The 18695-nt window shown below is 44.1% G+C and overlaps 1 protein-coding gene across 5 annotated transcripts in view; it reads left to right on the plus strand.

Annotated features, from left to right (window-relative positions):
* The window catches only part of SPEN (spen family transcriptional repressor), a 54369-nt gene extending 39834 nt beyond the window's left edge, over positions 1-14535 (plus strand). For 4 of the 5 annotated variants that reach the window (XM_075277821.1, XM_075277822.1, XM_075277826.1 and 1 more), the window contains 8 exons: positions 98-211; positions 844-957; positions 1929-2029; positions 3667-11440; positions 11689-12057; positions 12281-12475; positions 13637-13795; positions 13898-14535. In XM_075277821.1, the coding sequence (XP_075133922.1) occupies positions 98-211; positions 844-957; positions 1929-2029; positions 3667-11440; positions 11689-12057; positions 12281-12475; positions 13637-13795; positions 13898-14029 (8958 nt within the window). In that variant the 3' untranslated portion in view covers positions 14030-14535. The remainder of the gene's footprint in view (positions 1-97; positions 212-843; positions 958-1928; positions 2030-3666; positions 11441-11688; positions 12058-12280; positions 12476-13636; positions 13796-13897) is intronic. The other variant, XM_075277824.1, reaches the window with a different exon arrangement.
* Positions 14536-18695: the final 4160 nt, after the last annotated feature.

Genomic DNA, 18695 nt, shown 5'->3' on the forward strand with positions numbered 1-18695 from the left:
GAATCTTATGACCTCATACAAAAGCAAGATCTATGCATTTAACTCATTGTGAGTCTGTTCTAGTGATCTTACTTGTTGGCACATTTGTTATTCACAGCTCGGCTTTGGGAAAAGTATGCCTACTAACTGCGTGTGGATAGATGGCCTGTCCTCTAGTGTCACAGAGCAGTATTTAACTCGCCATTTTAGCCGTTATGGGCCTGTGCTTAAGGTATGTTAACCAACCCGTATGAGACGATCATATACTTGTTAATCCTGCATCTTCTTAAATTCTTTCCTGTCCTTTCATCCTTTTTAATTACAATTACATATATTGTCAGACGCCATGATCTGTTAATTGAAGAAAACCTAAATTCTACCTTTGTAATGAGCTGGTCTGACTGTATTTGTAATAATCATGTTATAGTACACGTATGGGATCAAAGCCTGCACCATCTGTATTGCCAATAATGTGTGAGCTTCCGCTTTTCCCTGACAGCAAATTGTGGAGAGGACGCAGTATACATTGTACATCCATATATTCATTGCTAAGTGAGGCCGCGCTCATTCATATACCTCTCTACAAGCCCACAGCTGTCTTACCAGTAACAATAAACGCTAAGGATTTTATGTGGAATATAGTACATTTCTTAAAAAAGCTTTAGATCTGGAGAAAACCTTTAAACAAATTTAGCCCTCATCATCAAGTCAGTAATGGATTCCATTTTACTACGTGGGATACAAGACGGCCATTAAAATCAGAATCCTCATTGAAACCAGACGAGATGAACGCTGATCTTTTACCAAGTCCCCAGTGGACGCGGCTCTTACGTTTCCTTGTTTTTGTTTTTTTTTTCCCGACAGGTGGTGTATGATCGCTTTAAAGGCATGGCCCTGATTCTCTACAATGAGATTGAATTTGCCCAAGCAGCTCTAAAAGAGACCAAGGGGAGGAAGATTGGTGGGAATATCGTTAAGGTGTGCAGAGACCACCTTAATAAGTGCATCAAAATTAAAAAATAAAAAAATCTTGAAATTATTAGGATTTTCTAGGATTTTCTACTTTTTGTTAAATCCATGGCAGGGGATTCATAATACACTGGAAAGCTTTTAACTAAGCTCAGCTTTCCCAGAGGCCTGTAAGGCTGACGCGAAGCATGTAGCAGCGGAGCGCCTGCCTTGTGTCTCTGAGCATCTTGTTGTTGTCATTTCTTTAAACCTGTCTTGTTACTGGTAAGCAGTTCAATCTCTACACTAAGGTAACCCTGATCATTTTGGGGGGAGATGGTTCAGTTTCTGAATTACATCTCATGTTGTTTTTCCTTTTACATTTTCTGTGTATAGTCGGTAAAACGTTCCGAATCTTTTTCTCGATATATATAGCAGTCCCCACACAATGTATAGGCTTTACACACACACAGTGTCTAGAACCCCTGCCTATATCATCCCATTTCCACTTTCCCTGTAGTTCTATCTTTCCTCCTGTTATGTCTTCTTGTGGCAGTCTCATGGTAATGTAGTAGCTGCTTCCATCACTGGTGCCGCAGAGACTAGACTAGGTTTAGTACAGAAAGCAAATAGTTAACTCTTTTTTTTTTTTTTTTTTTTTTTTTTTTTAAAAAAAATAATGTGCCCTGAGATCTTTTAGGTTATAAGACAGACCTATGATTTGAGGTTTAATTGAAGGGTGCCCAATGTTTTTAGACTGATCTACTCCCATATATTGACGTAGCCAGTGACCTAATAATCTTGCATGATGCTAAACAAGTGCTGCATGAGGTATACTGCAAGCTTATAGCACTATGTAGGTCCCTCAAGCCTTTTATTTTTCTTAGTACATAAGTGTGACACTCCTCACATTTTTATAGACGCCCCTTCCCTCAAAAAAATAAATAAACTGGTCATTATTTTCTGTTCATGTAATTTGACAGAAGTATTTTTTTTTGTAGGTGGATTTTGCAAATCAAGAGAGCCAGTTGGCTTTCTATGGTTCTATGGAGTCTTCAGGACAGGACATTCGGGATATCTATGAAATAATATCAGAAAGAAGGTGAGTGTTCTTCATTGTGGGTTTGGGTCAACACCAAAACAAAACGGCCGATGTATGAGCAATGAGACAAGCTCAGGGCTCGTTCACATCTGCGCCCGGTCTGTGTTCATGCAGGTTTCAGTTTCCTGAACAAAACTGAGCAGGAGACGGAAACCTGCAGGACTCTTTCAAACCCATTCATTTGAATGGGTCTGAAAGATGTCCGGCCGTGAGCGCCGGTGAGCATTTTATGCTCTCCGCCGCAAAACAGTTTTTTTAAAATCGGACACAGTCAGACATGCAGTACTCTGTGTCCGGTTTAAAAAAAAAACGGTTTTGCGGCGGAGAGCATAAAATGCTCACCGGCGCTCACGGCCGAACCCGGTCTGACAGCTTTCCGTCTTCTGCATGCAGAAGACGGAAACCTGAAAACGGAGTCCGGGCGCTAGTGTGAACCTAGCGTCACTGTAACAGAAATAGTGCAAAACATGTTCACCGGCATATACCAGTGATCTCTTCAGTAAGTGGAGGCTTGGTATGGTTTTTGTAGCCAAAATAGAGTAAATGCCAAACAGAATAAAGCCTTGTATTGCTTCTCATTTTACAGTCCTGGTTTTGCAAGAAAAATCCTTGTCCAAGGACATAGTTTAATAATGACCATCAGGTGTAAACCGCTTTATAAATGCATCTGTAAGAAGTCTTGTAAAATGAGCGTGTTTTTATTTACTGTACACAAGGTATTCATAGGTGAGAGTAAAAGGAGTCTGTCAGCAGTTTTGATCCTTAAGAACTGCTGACCGAGCTAGGTTGGAGCCCTGGAGAGTGGTTTAAACATATCTGTATCTGGGGGGTGATATCAGCATCACTATAAAAAGAACTGCTCTTTTTTCTTTTTTTTTTTCTTGAAAGAATTGTTTTAATCTAGTGCATGCTATGCCTGCAGATGCTCAGAGGGCAATACCACACACTGAATTGTTCTTTTGTTCTCTGCAGTGAACTGCTCCACAACCCAGTCCATTCTGGTCTGACTGACTGTAGCGTCCAACCTAGAAACCCCTACATCTGTCAGGAAAGGGGTTGTAGAAGTAGCCCATTGCAGAGAGCCAAAAACACTTCAGCGTGCTCTATTAAATCAGGTCTTTTTAGCTAATGCTGTTGTAACAGTTACCTGCATAGAGATTTGTTCATACAGCTCTCTGCAACATTTCTATTTTCTGCCATCCTTACATAAATAACAATTATATAAAGCTACTTTCACATTAGGAGTCTCAGAAGTAACTATGAACATAGCCTTATATAAATGTTAAAGTTTTATGTAAGGCTACGTTCACATTTGCATCAGAGTCCCTATTGGAGAGACTGTCTCAGTGTCTGCCCGAACTCAATAACCAGAAAGTCCTTCATGTATGAAGTCTTCATCCACGATTTTCAGTTTTAAAACAAAGGACCCCTTTATAGTCAACAGGATCTTCTGGACTCTGAATGTAACCGCTATTTTAGCAGTCCACCAGTCCATTTTTCTGACCCTCTGACGAACCAGAGCAATGGCGAGCCAACACTAACATGAACTTAACATATGTGATTGTATAGACAGTATGAGCTATTCAGGTTGGATTTGTGCATGAAAACTAATTTGCTGTTTGTTTTCTTCTTTCCAGAGGTGATGAGACCCGAAGGGGATCATACCATGAATTTACTTCCACGGAACGGACTTATTATGACAGTGTCAGGACTGTGGGGGCATATCAGGAGGAAACGAGAAGAGAGTACCCTGCTCGGAGCAGAGAGTTCTACCCAGACTGGGATTCATATCAAGGCGATTATTATGAGCAGCGATACTATGATGAGTCAAGAGAATATAGGGACTACAGAGATCCATACGAACAGGACATCCGGGAATATAGTTACAGACGGGAACGAGAGAGGGAACGAGAACGCTTTGAGACCGATCGGGAGCGGGATACTGAACGGAGACAGACAGAACGTAGCCAAAGTCCAACCCATTCAAGACGACCACAGAGTCCTGCTGCATCGCCATCACAGTCTGAACGAATTGCCAGTGACCCAGAGCGTAGAATTTACAGCCGCTCATCTGACCGCAGTGGGAGTTGTAGTTCTGTCTCTCCTTCAAGGTTTGATAAACTCGACAAAGCTAGGATTGATCGTTACATGAAAAGTGAAAAAATAGAAAAAGAGCGCACTTTTGATTCAGATCGATTTGATAAAGAGAAGCGTCTACTTCGCAAGGAGAAGGCTGAAAAAGGTGAAAAAGACAAATCGGAGAGGTCAAAACGAAAATCCAAAAATCCCTCTACAAGTTCCCAATCTTCTGAAACAGATCAAGATAATGAAAAGGAGCCCAGCTTAGAGAAACAGAAAGGGAGTGCCAAGCAGCTGGCCAAAGAGAAAAATGACAAGGACTGTACATCTAAAATCCGCTTGGACCTCATGCCTTGTGTTGTTCTTACAAGAGTAAATGAAAAGGAAGGGAAAGTCTTTGAACCTCCTGGAGGAGATAAGACTTCAAAAATCAAGATGGATGGTGAGTCTATAAAATCACCTTCATCAGATCAGAAAATTCAGATGATCAGACTCGAACAGCCTAAGTTTGAGCAACTTAAAGCCGAATCAGTGAGAACTAAGGTGCCAAAAGAGAAGCTACTCTCCAGCCACATTGAAGTTGTGGACAAAGAGGGCAAACAAAAACTAAAGAAGCACTTAAAGTCGGAGCAGCCTGCAGAGGGCGTCACCATGGCTGCCGATCTAGACAAGTTAGAAGCTCGAAAACGACGTTTTGCTGATGCAAATTTAAAATGTGAGCGGCAAAAACTTGATGTTCGAAGGAGTAATCAAGAGGAGGAGGATAGTCGTCTAGGCTTAAGGAAACCACTTGAGCCTGTAACTTCAAGAGACTTTACTGTGGGTCGGGATGGTGATTTTGAAAGGAAGGGTTCTAGAAAAGATCTATTAAAAAGAGAGAGTCGAAAAATCAAACCTGAAAGACTTTTCTCTATGACCAGTCCTAAGGATGGTCAAGATTTGTTGCCTGTTGGGGTCTCTGGTCGGTCCAATTCAGAACTGCAGTTTCGTTTAGGAGAATCAGTAGATGAACAATTTGATTCTCCGGAACAAACTTCTAAAAAGATGTCATTTGTGAAAAGCCTTCAGAGGCATTCACTCTCGTCTGAAGACATTGATAAAGACTCTACTAAAGATGATAGGAAAATGTACAGCCTTCCTTCTAGAGAAACAGTGGGCATGGAGAGATCAGAAACAGAAGAAAAACTTGCAATCGACATCGATCACACGCAGAGCTACAGGAAACAGATGGAGCAAAACCGAAAGCTGAAGCAGCAGATGGAGATGGAGAATTTGAAGTCTGAAAAATTTAGGAGTCCTAACAAAGAAGCCGAGGAGTACGAAAGACGCAGCCTCGTGCACGAAGTCGGGAAACCTCCACAAGATGTCACAGACGACTCCCCTCCAACGAAAAAAAAAAAGAACGATCATTTGGAATATGAAATCAAGCCAGAAAGACACTATCGAAGTTCTCGCCAGATAAGCGATGAGTCTGATAGACTGGCTTGTTCTCCAGGTATGAGACCTTTTGGGTTCAATGAGGAGGATTATGCAGTTGGTTCCCCAAGGCTAATACCTATTAAAGAATTCAAAGAGTCGCCCCATGCGGATGACAAGAGCATGTTTCCTAATGTGGCTTTTAAAGATGAACATTTTAAGTTACTATCGGGCGAGCCTATCAAAAAGGAAAACTTAACCGATCCTTCCAAAGGTAAAATCATTGCTATGAGCCCCGAAGAGGAATACGGAAAATGGGATAATCAGCTCAAACAAGAAAGCAACAGGGTGGACATTAGCTTTCCTAGCAACATCATAAAAAGAGAGGCCATTAGGAAGCGTCCCAGAGACCTAGAACCTGGGGAAGTTCCATCAGACTCCGATGAAGATAGCGATCAAAAACCAGCTTCCCCTAAAGTTTCTTCCCTTCTAGACGGTTCAAGGTTTTCTTTTTTATTGCGGGATGGAGAAGATAAGCTAAGAGACAAGGAAGAACGGATATCTGGTTCATTGGAAAGAAATAAGTTTTACTCATTTGCATTGGATAAAACTATCACGCCGGATACAAAGGCCTTATTAGAGAGGGCAAAATCGCTCTCCTCTTCTCGTGAAGAAAATTGGTCTTTTTTAGACTGGGATTCCAGATTTGCTAATTTTCGCAGTAATAAAGATAAAGAGAAAGTTGACTCTGCTCCAAGACCTATTCCATCATGGTATATGAAAAAAAAGAAAATCCGAACAGATTCTGACGGTAAATCAGATGACAAGAAAGAGGACCACAAAGAAGAGGAACAAGAAAAACAAGAACTGTTTGCCTCCCGTTTCCTCCACAGTTCAATCTTTGAACAGGACTCCAAAAGACTCCAGCATCTGGAGAAGAAAGATGAAGATACAGATATAGGCGTGTTTCGTCCTTACGGTAGACAGCTTTCTTCTGATGGGATCAGTTATGCTTCAGACCTTGTGCAAGAACCGGTGGTCCTGTTTCATAGTCGATTTGTTGAGCTCACAAAAATGCAGCAGAAGGAGAAAGAAAAAGACCAAAAGCCAAAAGAGGTAGAAAAAGTTGAAGAAAAAGAGATTCGGCCTAAAACTCCAGAGTCTTCACCAGAACGTAAAGAGCAAGAGATTAAATTGCCTGTGCCCGTTGTGCCAACACCAGCAGCACCTCCTCAACCAGAGCCTATAGCACCAGTCCAAGAAAAAGTATCTGATGAAAAAACACCACCCCATCCTCCTGAGACAGCAGAAGAGAAGCCCGCCGAACCTTGTGAGCCTGCTGTTGAGGAACCTAACCCTCCCAGTTTGGTCACTCCTATACCTGCACCAGTCCCACCACCGCCACCACCACCACTCCCAGTAGAAGCTGCTCAAGTTGTTGTAGAAACAGAAACACTGCCTACTACCCCTCATGTGCCCGAAGAGATTACGATTACAGAACAGCCTTCCTACTTGGATACAAAGCCGCCAACACCAGGAGCCTCCTTTTCTGAGATCAGTGCTGATCCGGTTACAGAACCGAAAAATGATTCACCGGTTGTCTCTCCTTCCAAGCCTGAGAAGAAGATAGAAGAACCTGTTGAAACTTTTGAAGAAGAAGCTCCAGTTTTTACAAGTAGCGATGCAGAGGTGTGCCAGAAATCCGAGACTGTCCCAGAAGAAGTTGAACCTCTTATTCCTGAAATCGACACAGAAGTAGAACCTCTTAATGCAGTAAAAAACAAAAAGGCACCTAAAGGCAAAAGGGCAAACGTTTCTGATAAACCAGCCACCAGAAAAAGTGTGAGGATTGACCGTGAGAAGCGTAACAGGTCGTCATCCCCACGTGGAGATCCCCAGAAACACCTAGAAATAAAAAGCGAGCATGAAAGAGGATCAAGAAGCTCTGCAAAATCTCCAAGTGCTGTTCCAGAACCCGACATCTCAGAGCCTGCTTTGCCTCGAACACGAAGAAATGTTAGATCCGTGTACGCTACCACAGGCGATAACGATGGAGTGTCTTCAGCTAAAGAATCCACGGAGACTTCCAGATCTACAAGAAAAAGATCAGAAAAAGATGTTACAGATCCTCCAGTTACTGCACCCCCTACTCCACGAAGAGGGCGGCCACCAAAGGTTCGCAAGAAACCTGTTGGTGATATATCTCCTATTAAAGCAGAGACATTGAAACAAGACAATGAGGATACAGATAGTAAAGAACCCATTGAAAATGCAAAACCAGTAGAAGGATGGCGGTCTCCAAGATCTCAGAAACTGTCTCAGAGCCATTCACCTGTGTCCAGTAGTCAGCAGGGTAAAAAGAATAAAAATGACCTTGCACCACAGGCCCAGGAGAGTGTAACAGAAACCAGTGAAGATGGCAATGAAATGGCCGAGGCACAGGCTGAAGAGACCTCCAAGACACGACTAGACAAAGATGAAACTGGGGATGTCAATCCAGACTTAAAAGATGTGGAGCCAGAGAAAGGTCCTGTGGAGAAACCTGTTTCTGAATTGCCTGACAAGAAGATATCCCCTCTGGAGAAAAATACTAAACCTAAAGTTGGAAGGCCGAAAAATCCTAAAAATATTCCTCATTTGAAAAAGGTAGAAATTCGTCTTAATGCTGCAGATGTGAAGGATGCTCTGAGGCCACATGAAGATGGGGAGTCCGTTGTGGTTTCTCCTGTCAAAATTAAAAGTCCTCAGAAAGAAGAGAATGTTTCTCCACCTTTTACAAATCCACCTGAAACCGCTTTTCCCGAAACTCCTGACAAAGATACTGTGAAAGAATCCAAGATTTCCTCTGAAGCCGTGCAGCTGGCGCGACAAATAGAACTGGAGCAAGCCGTCGAAAACATTGAGAAGATCACGGAAAACGCTGCCATTCCAGCTTATAAAGACCCCCAAAGTGGGGAAGTATCAGAGGCTCGATCAGAAGAGGATGGCGAAAAGCCTGCACACCAAGCCAGTGAGACCGAATTGGCAGCAGCTATTGGCTCCATTATTTGTGATATTTCTACCGACACTGAAAGTTTTCCTCCTGCTCCAACGTATCCGACAGACAGGGAAGCGGAAATTCCTCCTGAATCAGCCACGGCTTCTGCTGCCTCTCAGCCAGATGACTTGCAGCCTGAGACAGACCAAGCGGTAAATCTCATCTTACAGTCTGATACCACCCCCAACTCTGACAGTGCAACGCCTGCCCCTGCTGCGTCGGAGCAGACCGCATCGATAGAACGAAAAGAGCCCGAATCTGCCTTCACTGAGTCTTCAAATTCTGCCAAAGAATGTGAACCTTTACGGGACTTTCCTCCAAAACAAAAGGGTCGTGCAAAGGGACCCAAGAAAAGACGAAAAGGTGGTAAGAGCCGTGAGCCCGTAGACACCAATGTGTTTGTACATGGGAATGTTCAAGGGAAATCCCCTGCAAAAGATGAAAAGGTCTCCTCAGATGAAGGTCAAAAGGAACAGCCTGGTGAAGAGTCTGCATCCGCAAACCCTGATAATCCAGCTATGGATACCAGCCTAAATTCTTCTTCTGACACCATTTCTAAGGAAGGAGATGAGGAATTTAAAGATGAAGAGATATCAGGCGCTACCAATATGAGCGACTCACCCCAACCACTTTACATTGATGATGTTAGTCAGAGCAGCTTCAAGCTACGTTCCAGTACTGAAAGTGCCCCAGTTACTCCACCCGGGGTAACTACATCTTCAGTTCTGTCTGCTACCCCAGGGAAAGCTGGAGCCCCCGTGTCTGCATCCCCTCTTGCACATTCAGCTCCAGCAATAATGTCTGACTGGATTGTTAGGCATGAAGAGAATTCTTCCATTTCTACTCCACCTCCTGCATTACCCCCTGATACCAAGGCCTCTGATGTGGATACAAGCTCAAGCACCTTAAGAAAGATATTAATGGAACCAAAATACGTGTCCTCGGCCAGCAGCACCCCTAGTATCGTTACGGCAGCCATCTCTGAGCCTGTCCCTGCGTCACATGTAGAAGAACCCATTCATCCTCAAGTAGAAGCTATTAAGCCAGTGTCGGAAGAGAAATCAGCTGTTCCGCTTACCAACACCGTTGTCCCACCAGCGGCTGAAGCACCGGCGTTTCAAGAAAAGGGCACTATAGTGGCCCATAAGCCTACCTCTGTTATTAGTAGAATGCCTCCCAGTTTTGATCCCGATGACTTTCCAAGGATAACCTCGGCAAAGCATACCCAACATCAGCCCGCACCACCTTGTATCCCATCCCAGAAGGTCAAGGTGAGACAGAACGCTAATGACAGTCGTGCCTGCATAAAGCCAACAATGACTGTTATAGAGGAGCGACCCACCGAAACCGGGCCAAGCCCTGGGCTCAGAGTGAACACCTCACAGGGAGTAATGCTATTAACTTACTCTGGGCAGAAAACAGAGGGACCCCAGCGAATTAGCGCAAAGATTAGCCAGATTCCCCCTGCAAGTGCTGTCGATATAGAGATTCAACAGTCTGTGTCAAAGTCCCAGATCAAACAGGAACCAATTGCTCCATCTCAGATGTTGCCAAAAGGACCGCAGACTCCCTCGGGTTACCAACAGTACAATGCATCACCAGTCATATCAAGTATAAAGCAAGAACGGTCATCGCTGGAGAAATCGGAGTCAAGCCACATTAGTGGTCCCAATGCATCCTCGCAAACAGCAGTGAAAGTACTTTCCCAGAATGCTGCTCCAGTTCTAATGCACAGCCAGATGCTACCTGGTCAGATGGTCCCTGCTGGTAAAAAGATGACAGAGGTCATAGAGTCGAAAGTGCTTCAGGCGACTAATATGAGCCCCCACCATTCTTCATTAACAAGCAAGTTACCACCAGAGGCAAATCATGTGACTTCTGGATCCAATACGCCGACAGACAGGGCTCTCCCTCATCTAAATATTAAACAGGAGCCTCATTCACCTTGTACTACTGGCCATTCTCCATCTCCATTTGCCAGGTCTTGTCACCCCAGTGTTACAGCTTCTCCTGCCTTAACTAACAATGCCTCAGTTATGCTGGGTCCAGGAATACCAGTGCCTCCATACATCCCGAGTATGCACCCAGAACAGACTGTCATTATGCCACCTCATAGCGTAACCCAGCCCGTCTCTCTAGGACACTTGTCTCAAGGTGATGTCCGAATCAATACCCCGCCACTGCCAGCGATGCAGTATGGTATCCGACCAGAAGCCCTTCATTCTCCCAGAGCAGCTATGCAGCCTCAGATGGACGTCAGACCTCAGAGATCCAGCACTCCGCAACCAGCGACTATTAGAGAAGTGGTACTCCCTTCAATGTCTTCCCAGCACGCTGCCGATGAGGACATGCATTACCATCATCCTGTGGGCCGAAGTTCAGCACATGTCCAATCTGAAGTTCTGGTGATGCAACATGACTATCGTATGCCTACCCCAGGGATGCGCCTGGATCCGTATAGTGTTCCACAAGATGTCATATTGCCCCGCGATGTCCGCATGATGATGCACTCTCACATCTCTGCTGTCGGTGAACACCATCAAGAGTCCAGGCGGTCTCGAACCCCTGAAGGTCCTGTCAAGACTCCTCCTGCCAGTAAAACCCCACAGCCTGTGAAGGAAATGGCCAAACAACCTGATGTCAAAATGTCTCATTCCCAACACAACGATGCCAGAATGTTGAGCGGCCTGAGCTTACCTCAGCCAGTTGTAGTGTCACACGGTGTGCCTCTTATCCATCCTTCTGGGAGCTCATTTCATGACTACCGACCAGTGTACACGGACATCCGCAACTATCATCCTGCTGCCCAGCTGTCTCATCCGCAGTTTTCTGGTGCATCAGCCATGGGCCTGCAGTCACGGAGTATGACCCCATCCCAGGTAAGAAAACTTTTACGTTGCAGGAGCGGAGTATTCATATTTGTTGTTCTGAATATCCACTCATGAAAACTGTGTTCATAAACCTGCATATGGCTGAAAACAGAAATTTAATAGGATGTTGCTGCAGATCTGTTTTTTTGCTGGACCTCACACATATGTGTGTGTATATACTGTGTATATATAGTCTTATGATTTGTATATATTGCTTAAACCTTTCTATTTGTAATGCATGCGTATCTCTCTTCTAGGGAGGTCCTGACGGTGAACATTCACATGCAAATCCACCTGGTCGGAGCAAAACCCCACAAATCGGCCAAGACCCTAAAGTAGTGCAGTCATCGGTTAGTGAGGCTCATCATGCACCCCTTAGCAGGCATACTGGTCAGATGGAGTCTCACATTCAGCACATACAGAGACCGTCAGTAGATACATCTCAAACTTCCTATCCGTCTCCGGTCACCATCAGTATGAAACAAGAACTACCCTCCCCCCACCAGTCCCAGAAACAGGCCGCCTTCATGTCCTCCACAGCCAGTGCTCTCCAAAGGTCTGATGTCCAGTCTCTTCCCAAACAAGAACCTCCCCAAAGATCAGTGGACATGGTACAGCTGCTGACGGTGAGTATGTCTGTAATAGTGCTGGATAGCATTGATATGGTGCAGTAAAAGTATTCACGCCCCAGGGACTAGTTTGATTTTGTAACCGCAGTGGATTAATCTGTAACCTGCATTATATCATTGTTCTATTGTGACGTATCCTATGATAATGTGACCGATCTTGACTCCATGATTACTTCTAACTCTTATTGTACATGCTTAACCCGTTTCTTATTGCTTTCAGAAATACCCAATTGTGTGGCAGGGTCTCCTTGCGCTGAAGAATGACACGGCCGCGGTACAGTTGCACTTTGTTTCTGGGAATAACGTGTTGGCGCATAGGTCTCTACCTGCCCCTGAGGGAGGACCGCCACTGAGGATTGCTCAACGCATGAGACTTGAAGCTACTCAGCTGGAAGGAGTAGCACGCCGCATGATGGTGAGGGTTCTGTATTGTGCCTGATGTTAGACGACCGGGGTGACTGTCCTGGCGTCTAATACTTCTATTTATATTGTTACACTAGTGAAGTAAAAGATGGTGGTGATCACACCGTAAGGCTGTGATGGGGAGGTGGTGAAAAGAGGAGGATTTAGATATGTGCAAGAGTGCAGCGAACCCAGTGCCTGCTCACAAGTCTTCTGCTGGTTATTCTGCAAGAATCCAATCAATCAAAGAAGCTTTATTGGCACGTCCAAATAGATGTTTGGCATTGTCAAAGTAAATAAAGTGTGTGTGTGTGTGTGTGTGGGGGGGGGGGTGATTAGGGGTTTCATCTTCCCCTCATTTGGTGACAACTGGACACGTATTGGGCAGCGATCTCCACAGTGGCCTCTTCTTCTCCCAGTAGGATGTAGAGTTTCCTCTTCTCGTCTGCAGATGTGAAGTCTGTGATGTGGGCAGAGAGTCTTTGGTAGTAGACGGCCCTCACAGCTGAGTGTTTGGTGCAGTGTAGCAGGAAGTGGGTCTCGTCTTCTAGGGCCCCCTGGTCACAGTGCTGGCACAGTCTGTTCTCCCGTGGCTTTTACGTCTGCCTGTGTCGTCCTGTCTCCATCTCCAGGCTGTGGGCGCTCAGTCTGTACCGGCTCAGGGTCTGTCTGTGTTTGGGGTGGGGTATTCTCTCCAGGTAGGTGGCCATGGTATAGTCCCTTTGCAGTGACAGGTACACGGTGAGTTTCTTGGAGTTATTTATTGCACTTCTCCATTCCTCGATGTACCGCTCTTTGTCGTTCTCAATGGCCCCTTTTATTTGAACCTTGTTCAGGGCATGTTGGGGGTTTTGGTTTGGCAAAATGGGGGTTTGGAGGTTTTGGTTTGATATCATGGTGAGCACACGGTACTGTAGTCTGTTCAGGCTGTGTTTACATTTGTGCCGCAGTACCCACCTAAAATATGCAGAAGAAATAGTCCTGCACGCATGACTCATCTGCCATAATTTTTAATGCAACAGACCCTATTATAGTCAAGTAGTCCATCAGGTAGACTGCTAAAATAGCCGTTACAAAATGGAGCCTCTCTGTTGTTTTGGTCAGTCACAGAGCCAACACTTTTCTTTCTTGTAATTTAGATTTTCCCCCATTAATATGTCTCCTTTGTTCACAGGTGGAGAGTGACTACTGCTTGTTACTTGCTCTTCCTTGTGGTCGTGACCAAGAAGATGTGGTAAACCAGACCGAATCACTGAAAGCTGCATTCATCACTTACTTACAAGCAAAGCAAGCCGCTGGCATCATCAATGTGCCCAACCCAGGGTCCAACCAGGTACAGTGGCATCAGCGCAGATCGAGCCCCAAAGACAACCATTAGCAATGAGGACACCGGTCACTCATTCAGTATCTCTCATAAATATCTCTTGTCTTTCAGCCGGCCTATGTACTGCAGATCTTCCCACCCTGTGAATTTTCCGAGAGTCACTTGTCCCGCCTCGCACCGGACTTACTAGCCAGCATCTCCAACATCTCTCCTCATCTAATGATCGTCATTGCATCGGCATGAGACCACTCGCCGCCATCACAAACTGCGCACTAAACCGTTAGGAAACCAGTTGCTGAGCGAGTGCTCTGTCCCGCTCTGCTGCAGAGGATACATGTCCCGCTGGACGGAGCCGGCGTTGCTGCTTCCCAGGATGTTTACATATTGCTTATGGACAAGCTGACGCACACAGGTGGCTTGATGCAACATTATGGAAGATGGTGTCGGATTCCACGCCCAGAAAACGTGGAGTATTCCAAGATGGTGGTTACTATTTGTGTGCTTTTTTTTTTTTATATTTTAATTTAAGGAAAAGAAAAGAAAAAAAAAAAAGCTGAACCTGCCTTTGCACTAAATTAGTGACATGGACCTTTGTACAGCATTCCCTGCCCGTCCCGCCCCTTTTGCGTGTGTCATATTTTGAGCGACATGCTGTGATCTAGAGAAGCCTGGATACATTGGACTGATGAGCAGAAACTTGTGAATATTGGACTATTGACCGTGGAAAAGTGCAAGGGACGTTCTCTAAAGAGGAGACGGGGAAACCGCGGCAGCCGGTCGCCGCCGCCATCTTTTGCAGCCGGTCTGATCTGCTCAGAGGACTTCTCACTCCTTTTCATTTGGGATGTACAGTTTACATGGGGAAAACATACAAAAGGGAGATCTATTTTCCTTTCCTTGGATATTCTAGGACTCTCCATGGGTGTGTGTGTATATAAGTATATATAATATATATTATATATATAAATATATATAATACTGACTTTAGAAAAATCAGACCCCACGACATAACATTTTTTTTAATCTGTGCCAAAAATGTGTTTTCAGAAAGAATCTTATTTTCATACTCAGACGTATTGTCCCTCATTTGTAAGTGCTTTTCATTAAGACATTTCTCCGCTCATCGCAATCTGTGAGGAAGTGTTATACACTTGGACAAAAGACTTTTTAACCACCCCAATGTTTCCCTTCTATTTCTTCATTTTTTTTTATTTTTATTTTCCCTCCCCCCTCCCCCTTCCTTTCCCCCCCGGACACCTCTTAATTTATGGATTTTCTTCCCCTCTCCCATCCTGGATTTTTTTTTTTTTTTTTTGTGTGTCCATTGGATTACAAACTTTATTAAAAAAAAAAAAAAAAGTTCCGATTTCTCAGCTGTCAGAGTATAATGTGGGTGCTGACTTGAATGCTTTAGGGAAAATTCACACACAGCATATTTGTAGCGCAAGTGGATGATGTTTTCTTTGTATACAGCAGATAAGCAGTGGAAACATCTACATGATGTTTGGTATTTTTCCTGTGGTGTACAAATTTATACTTAGGGTTCGTTCACAAAGGGGGCGGTAGGGCGGATTTTGGCACCGAGATTGACGTGGGGAGCCACGTCACTCTTGAGTCAAAACCCACCCGCCACAACCTTCGAGGCCTCCCCCTCCGGAATCTGCTTAAATGAACGGGCCGACTCCGGAGGTTACTGCGACATGCCGCGAGGCTGAAAAAAGACGCTAGTGGTCTCCATAGACCACCATTGTATGGAGGCGGATTTTGAGGTGAAATCCGCTCTCAAAATCCGCCTCGTTGCCCCCGTGTGAACTAGCCCTTAGACCTCATACACACAGCTGTGTTGGCCTATATTCACACAACAGTGTCTTTTTTTTTTTTATTTTGGGGTTTTTTTGGTGGTGGAAAACAGACAAATCCATCTGTTTAATGGTCGTTTTTCTTTTGTGACGTATCCGTTATTTAAAGAGGACCTTTCATCAGATCGGGCACATGCAGTGTTATATACTGCTGGAAAGCTGACTGAATTCAGGGCACTGTCGGCTTTCCCGATCTGTGCCCGGTGTAAAGCGCTATCGGTCCCGGTACCGTAGGGCTTTACAGTCAGAAGGGCGTTCCTTACCATTAGCCAGGGACGCCCTTCTGCCCAGCAGCGCCAATCACGCTGTACTGTGGAACGGAGAGTAACTCCCCCCTCCCTCTCCTGATAATACTCATCTATGGACGAGCTGTGTTAGCAGAGGGAGGGGGCGTTCCTCCCCGCTCACACTGTACAGCGCGATAGGCACTGCTGGGCAGAAGGGCGTCCCTGGCTAACTGTCAGAAACGCCCTTCTGACACTAAAGCGCTACGGTACCGATAGCGCTTTACCCGGGGCACAGAATTCAGCGCACTGTCAGCTTTCCAGCAGTATATAAAACTGCCTGTGCCCGATCTGATGAAAGGTCCTCTTTAAGGGCCAAGTGTCAGGTTGGATGAGTGTTGGTAAAATTCACAGATTTTGGTGTCCTGACTCTCACCTGACGACAGAAGATTTGGGCTGCAGAGTTTTTGCTTGCCTAGTTCTCTGGATGGTGAAATGTCAGCAGCTGCGCTAGGTTCATACCTGCAATATCTCTTTCCATTCTTCTGATTTGTTGGAGGACCAGAAGGGAAAACCAGACGTATCTCTTCTATGATGGACATAAAGTGACCCGTCGGGACCTCTTTGACTATAGTGGGGTCCTATGTTATGTTCTCATATAATACAGGGCCCCATGGGCTTGTATGACTTCTTAATTCAGCAATTTTCTGATGTAGATGTGAGCCCAGCTTTATTCCCCTCTCCCTATATCAAACATGTTGGATTCTGGCCCTCAGCTATCTAATGTGTTTGGCCAGCCTGTAAGATAGGAAGGGAAACGGATGAAAGTGTAAACCTGTATTATCGAAATTTCTCATTCCTCCCTGCTTGTTCAGTCTCCGCACTGAGCTATCTATAATCTAGTTAGTGGCATCTTGAAATCATATGAAGGTGAAGAGTCTGTGGTAAACTTACCCAGAATGCAGTGCTTCATCGTATTACAGGAGCTCAACTAATGCTTTTAGCATATATGTTACACATAACCATAGGACCCTGACAGGTGCCAAGTGTGTCCTATTGGTCTACATTGGGTTGGTGAACGTTGTATAGTTCTTACAATATTGGAAACCTACAGTCGGTCATCACAGGTAAAACATGTATAGTGAGGAGTACGGTTTCCCCTCTACCCCTCTAGGACTGGGGTCTATAGGCAACCAATTGACGACCCATTGTCATGAGTTGGAACCTTCCAATATATACATCTGAAGGAAAGTGCAAATGTAATGTGAACAGAACCTTGTGGCAATTTTTTTGGCTTTAAAAGTGGAATGTGACCGGCCTGTTGTTGGCCTTAATAACCAAACCATTCCTTACACTTCGCCATCATCACAACGCAAGAGCTTTAATTTCACATGAATATAAGTGTATGGGGGCTTTTTTTTTTTTTTTTTTTTGACAGTCAAAGTGCAGTTCTCAACCCCTATGCACCACAGCCATAGAGGATTAGGAGGACTTCACTTTTGTGGGACAAATTGTATTTTGTAATGGCACCATATATTAGTTTTTCTCTAATTCCACTACATTCTAAATTTTTTCTCTCCGCTTCACACGTTGCGGAAATGTAGCATTTTTTTTTTTTATTTTTTTTTAGCCAAAAGCCAGGAGTGGATTGAGCAGAAAGTCAAAGTTTTGGCTCCCAAAAAAAAAAAAAAAAAAAGCAGCAAAACCTGCAAGAAAAAAATGCTGTAATTGCGCAACGTGGGGTCTTAACCTCCCAGTATATTGTATGGAGTGTTATATGGTTAAAAAAAAAAAAAAAAAGCTACATTTCCGCAACGTGAGAAGCTGAGGAAAAAAAATTCAGAATGTAGTGGAATCAGAGAAAAACTGCAAATTTGCTTAACTGTCTTATGGGCTTTGTTTTAACAACTTTTACCGTGCAGCCAAAATGACCACCTGTATTCTGCGGATTGGCACGATTAGAGCAATACCAAATTTAGGCCAGGGCCACACGTTGCAAAAACATAATATTTTGGCCGCAGTGGAAATGTTAGCGTTTTCCATATAGGTTTAATAGAAGCATAAAGTCCAAAGGGGAAAACTGAAAAACACTGGCAGAAATGTATGACAACCCCCCCACACACCCCTGCAGTTTTTTGGCTGCGGCTTGCTATGTCGGGTGTTTAGCTTTTACAGTTTTTTTTGTTTCATTTTTACACCTTAAACAAAAATTCAATACTTAGCAAAACAAACCTTTCTTAGGCAGGGTTCACACTACCATTGGATTCCGTTACGAAGGTGTCTGTTTAAAAGAAAAAAACAGACACATCATAACAGACACTAACTGATGCTAATGTGTCTTTTTTTAAATGGATCAGTTAAAAAAAAAAAAATGGACACATTAGTATCTTCTTTTTTTTTTTTTTTTTTTGCTTTCTGAGCATGTGCAGAAAATAAACGGACACAAAATAACAGATGGCTACCAGTTACTGTCCGTCATATGTCCGATGCTCATAGACATCAATCTTGAAAAAATAACGGCCGCTTGCTGTCCGTTTTTTCAAACAGACAGAAAAGTCCTGCATGTAGAATTTTTTTTGTCCGCTTGAAAAAATGGACATGGTTGTAGACAGACACTTTGTCCTGTGTCTTTTCATGTCATAAGTGCGTTTTTTGTTGATTTTTTTTTTTTCCTGGTTTCTTGTGTGATAAATGGATTTTAGATATTTTTTCTATTAAAAGCTGTTTTATTAACTCATTTTTCATCTGGATGCTGAATTACTTTTTTTTTGTGTGTTACAAGATAAAATCCCATTTAATTGAATAGAAATTGCAAACGACCCGGCG

The sequence above is a fragment of the Leptodactylus fuscus genome, chromosome 6 (genome assembly GCF_031893055.1).
Source record: "Leptodactylus fuscus isolate aLepFus1 chromosome 6, aLepFus1.hap2, whole genome shotgun sequence".
Lineage (NCBI taxonomy): Eukaryota > Metazoa > Chordata > Amphibia > Anura > Leptodactylidae > Leptodactylus > Leptodactylus fuscus.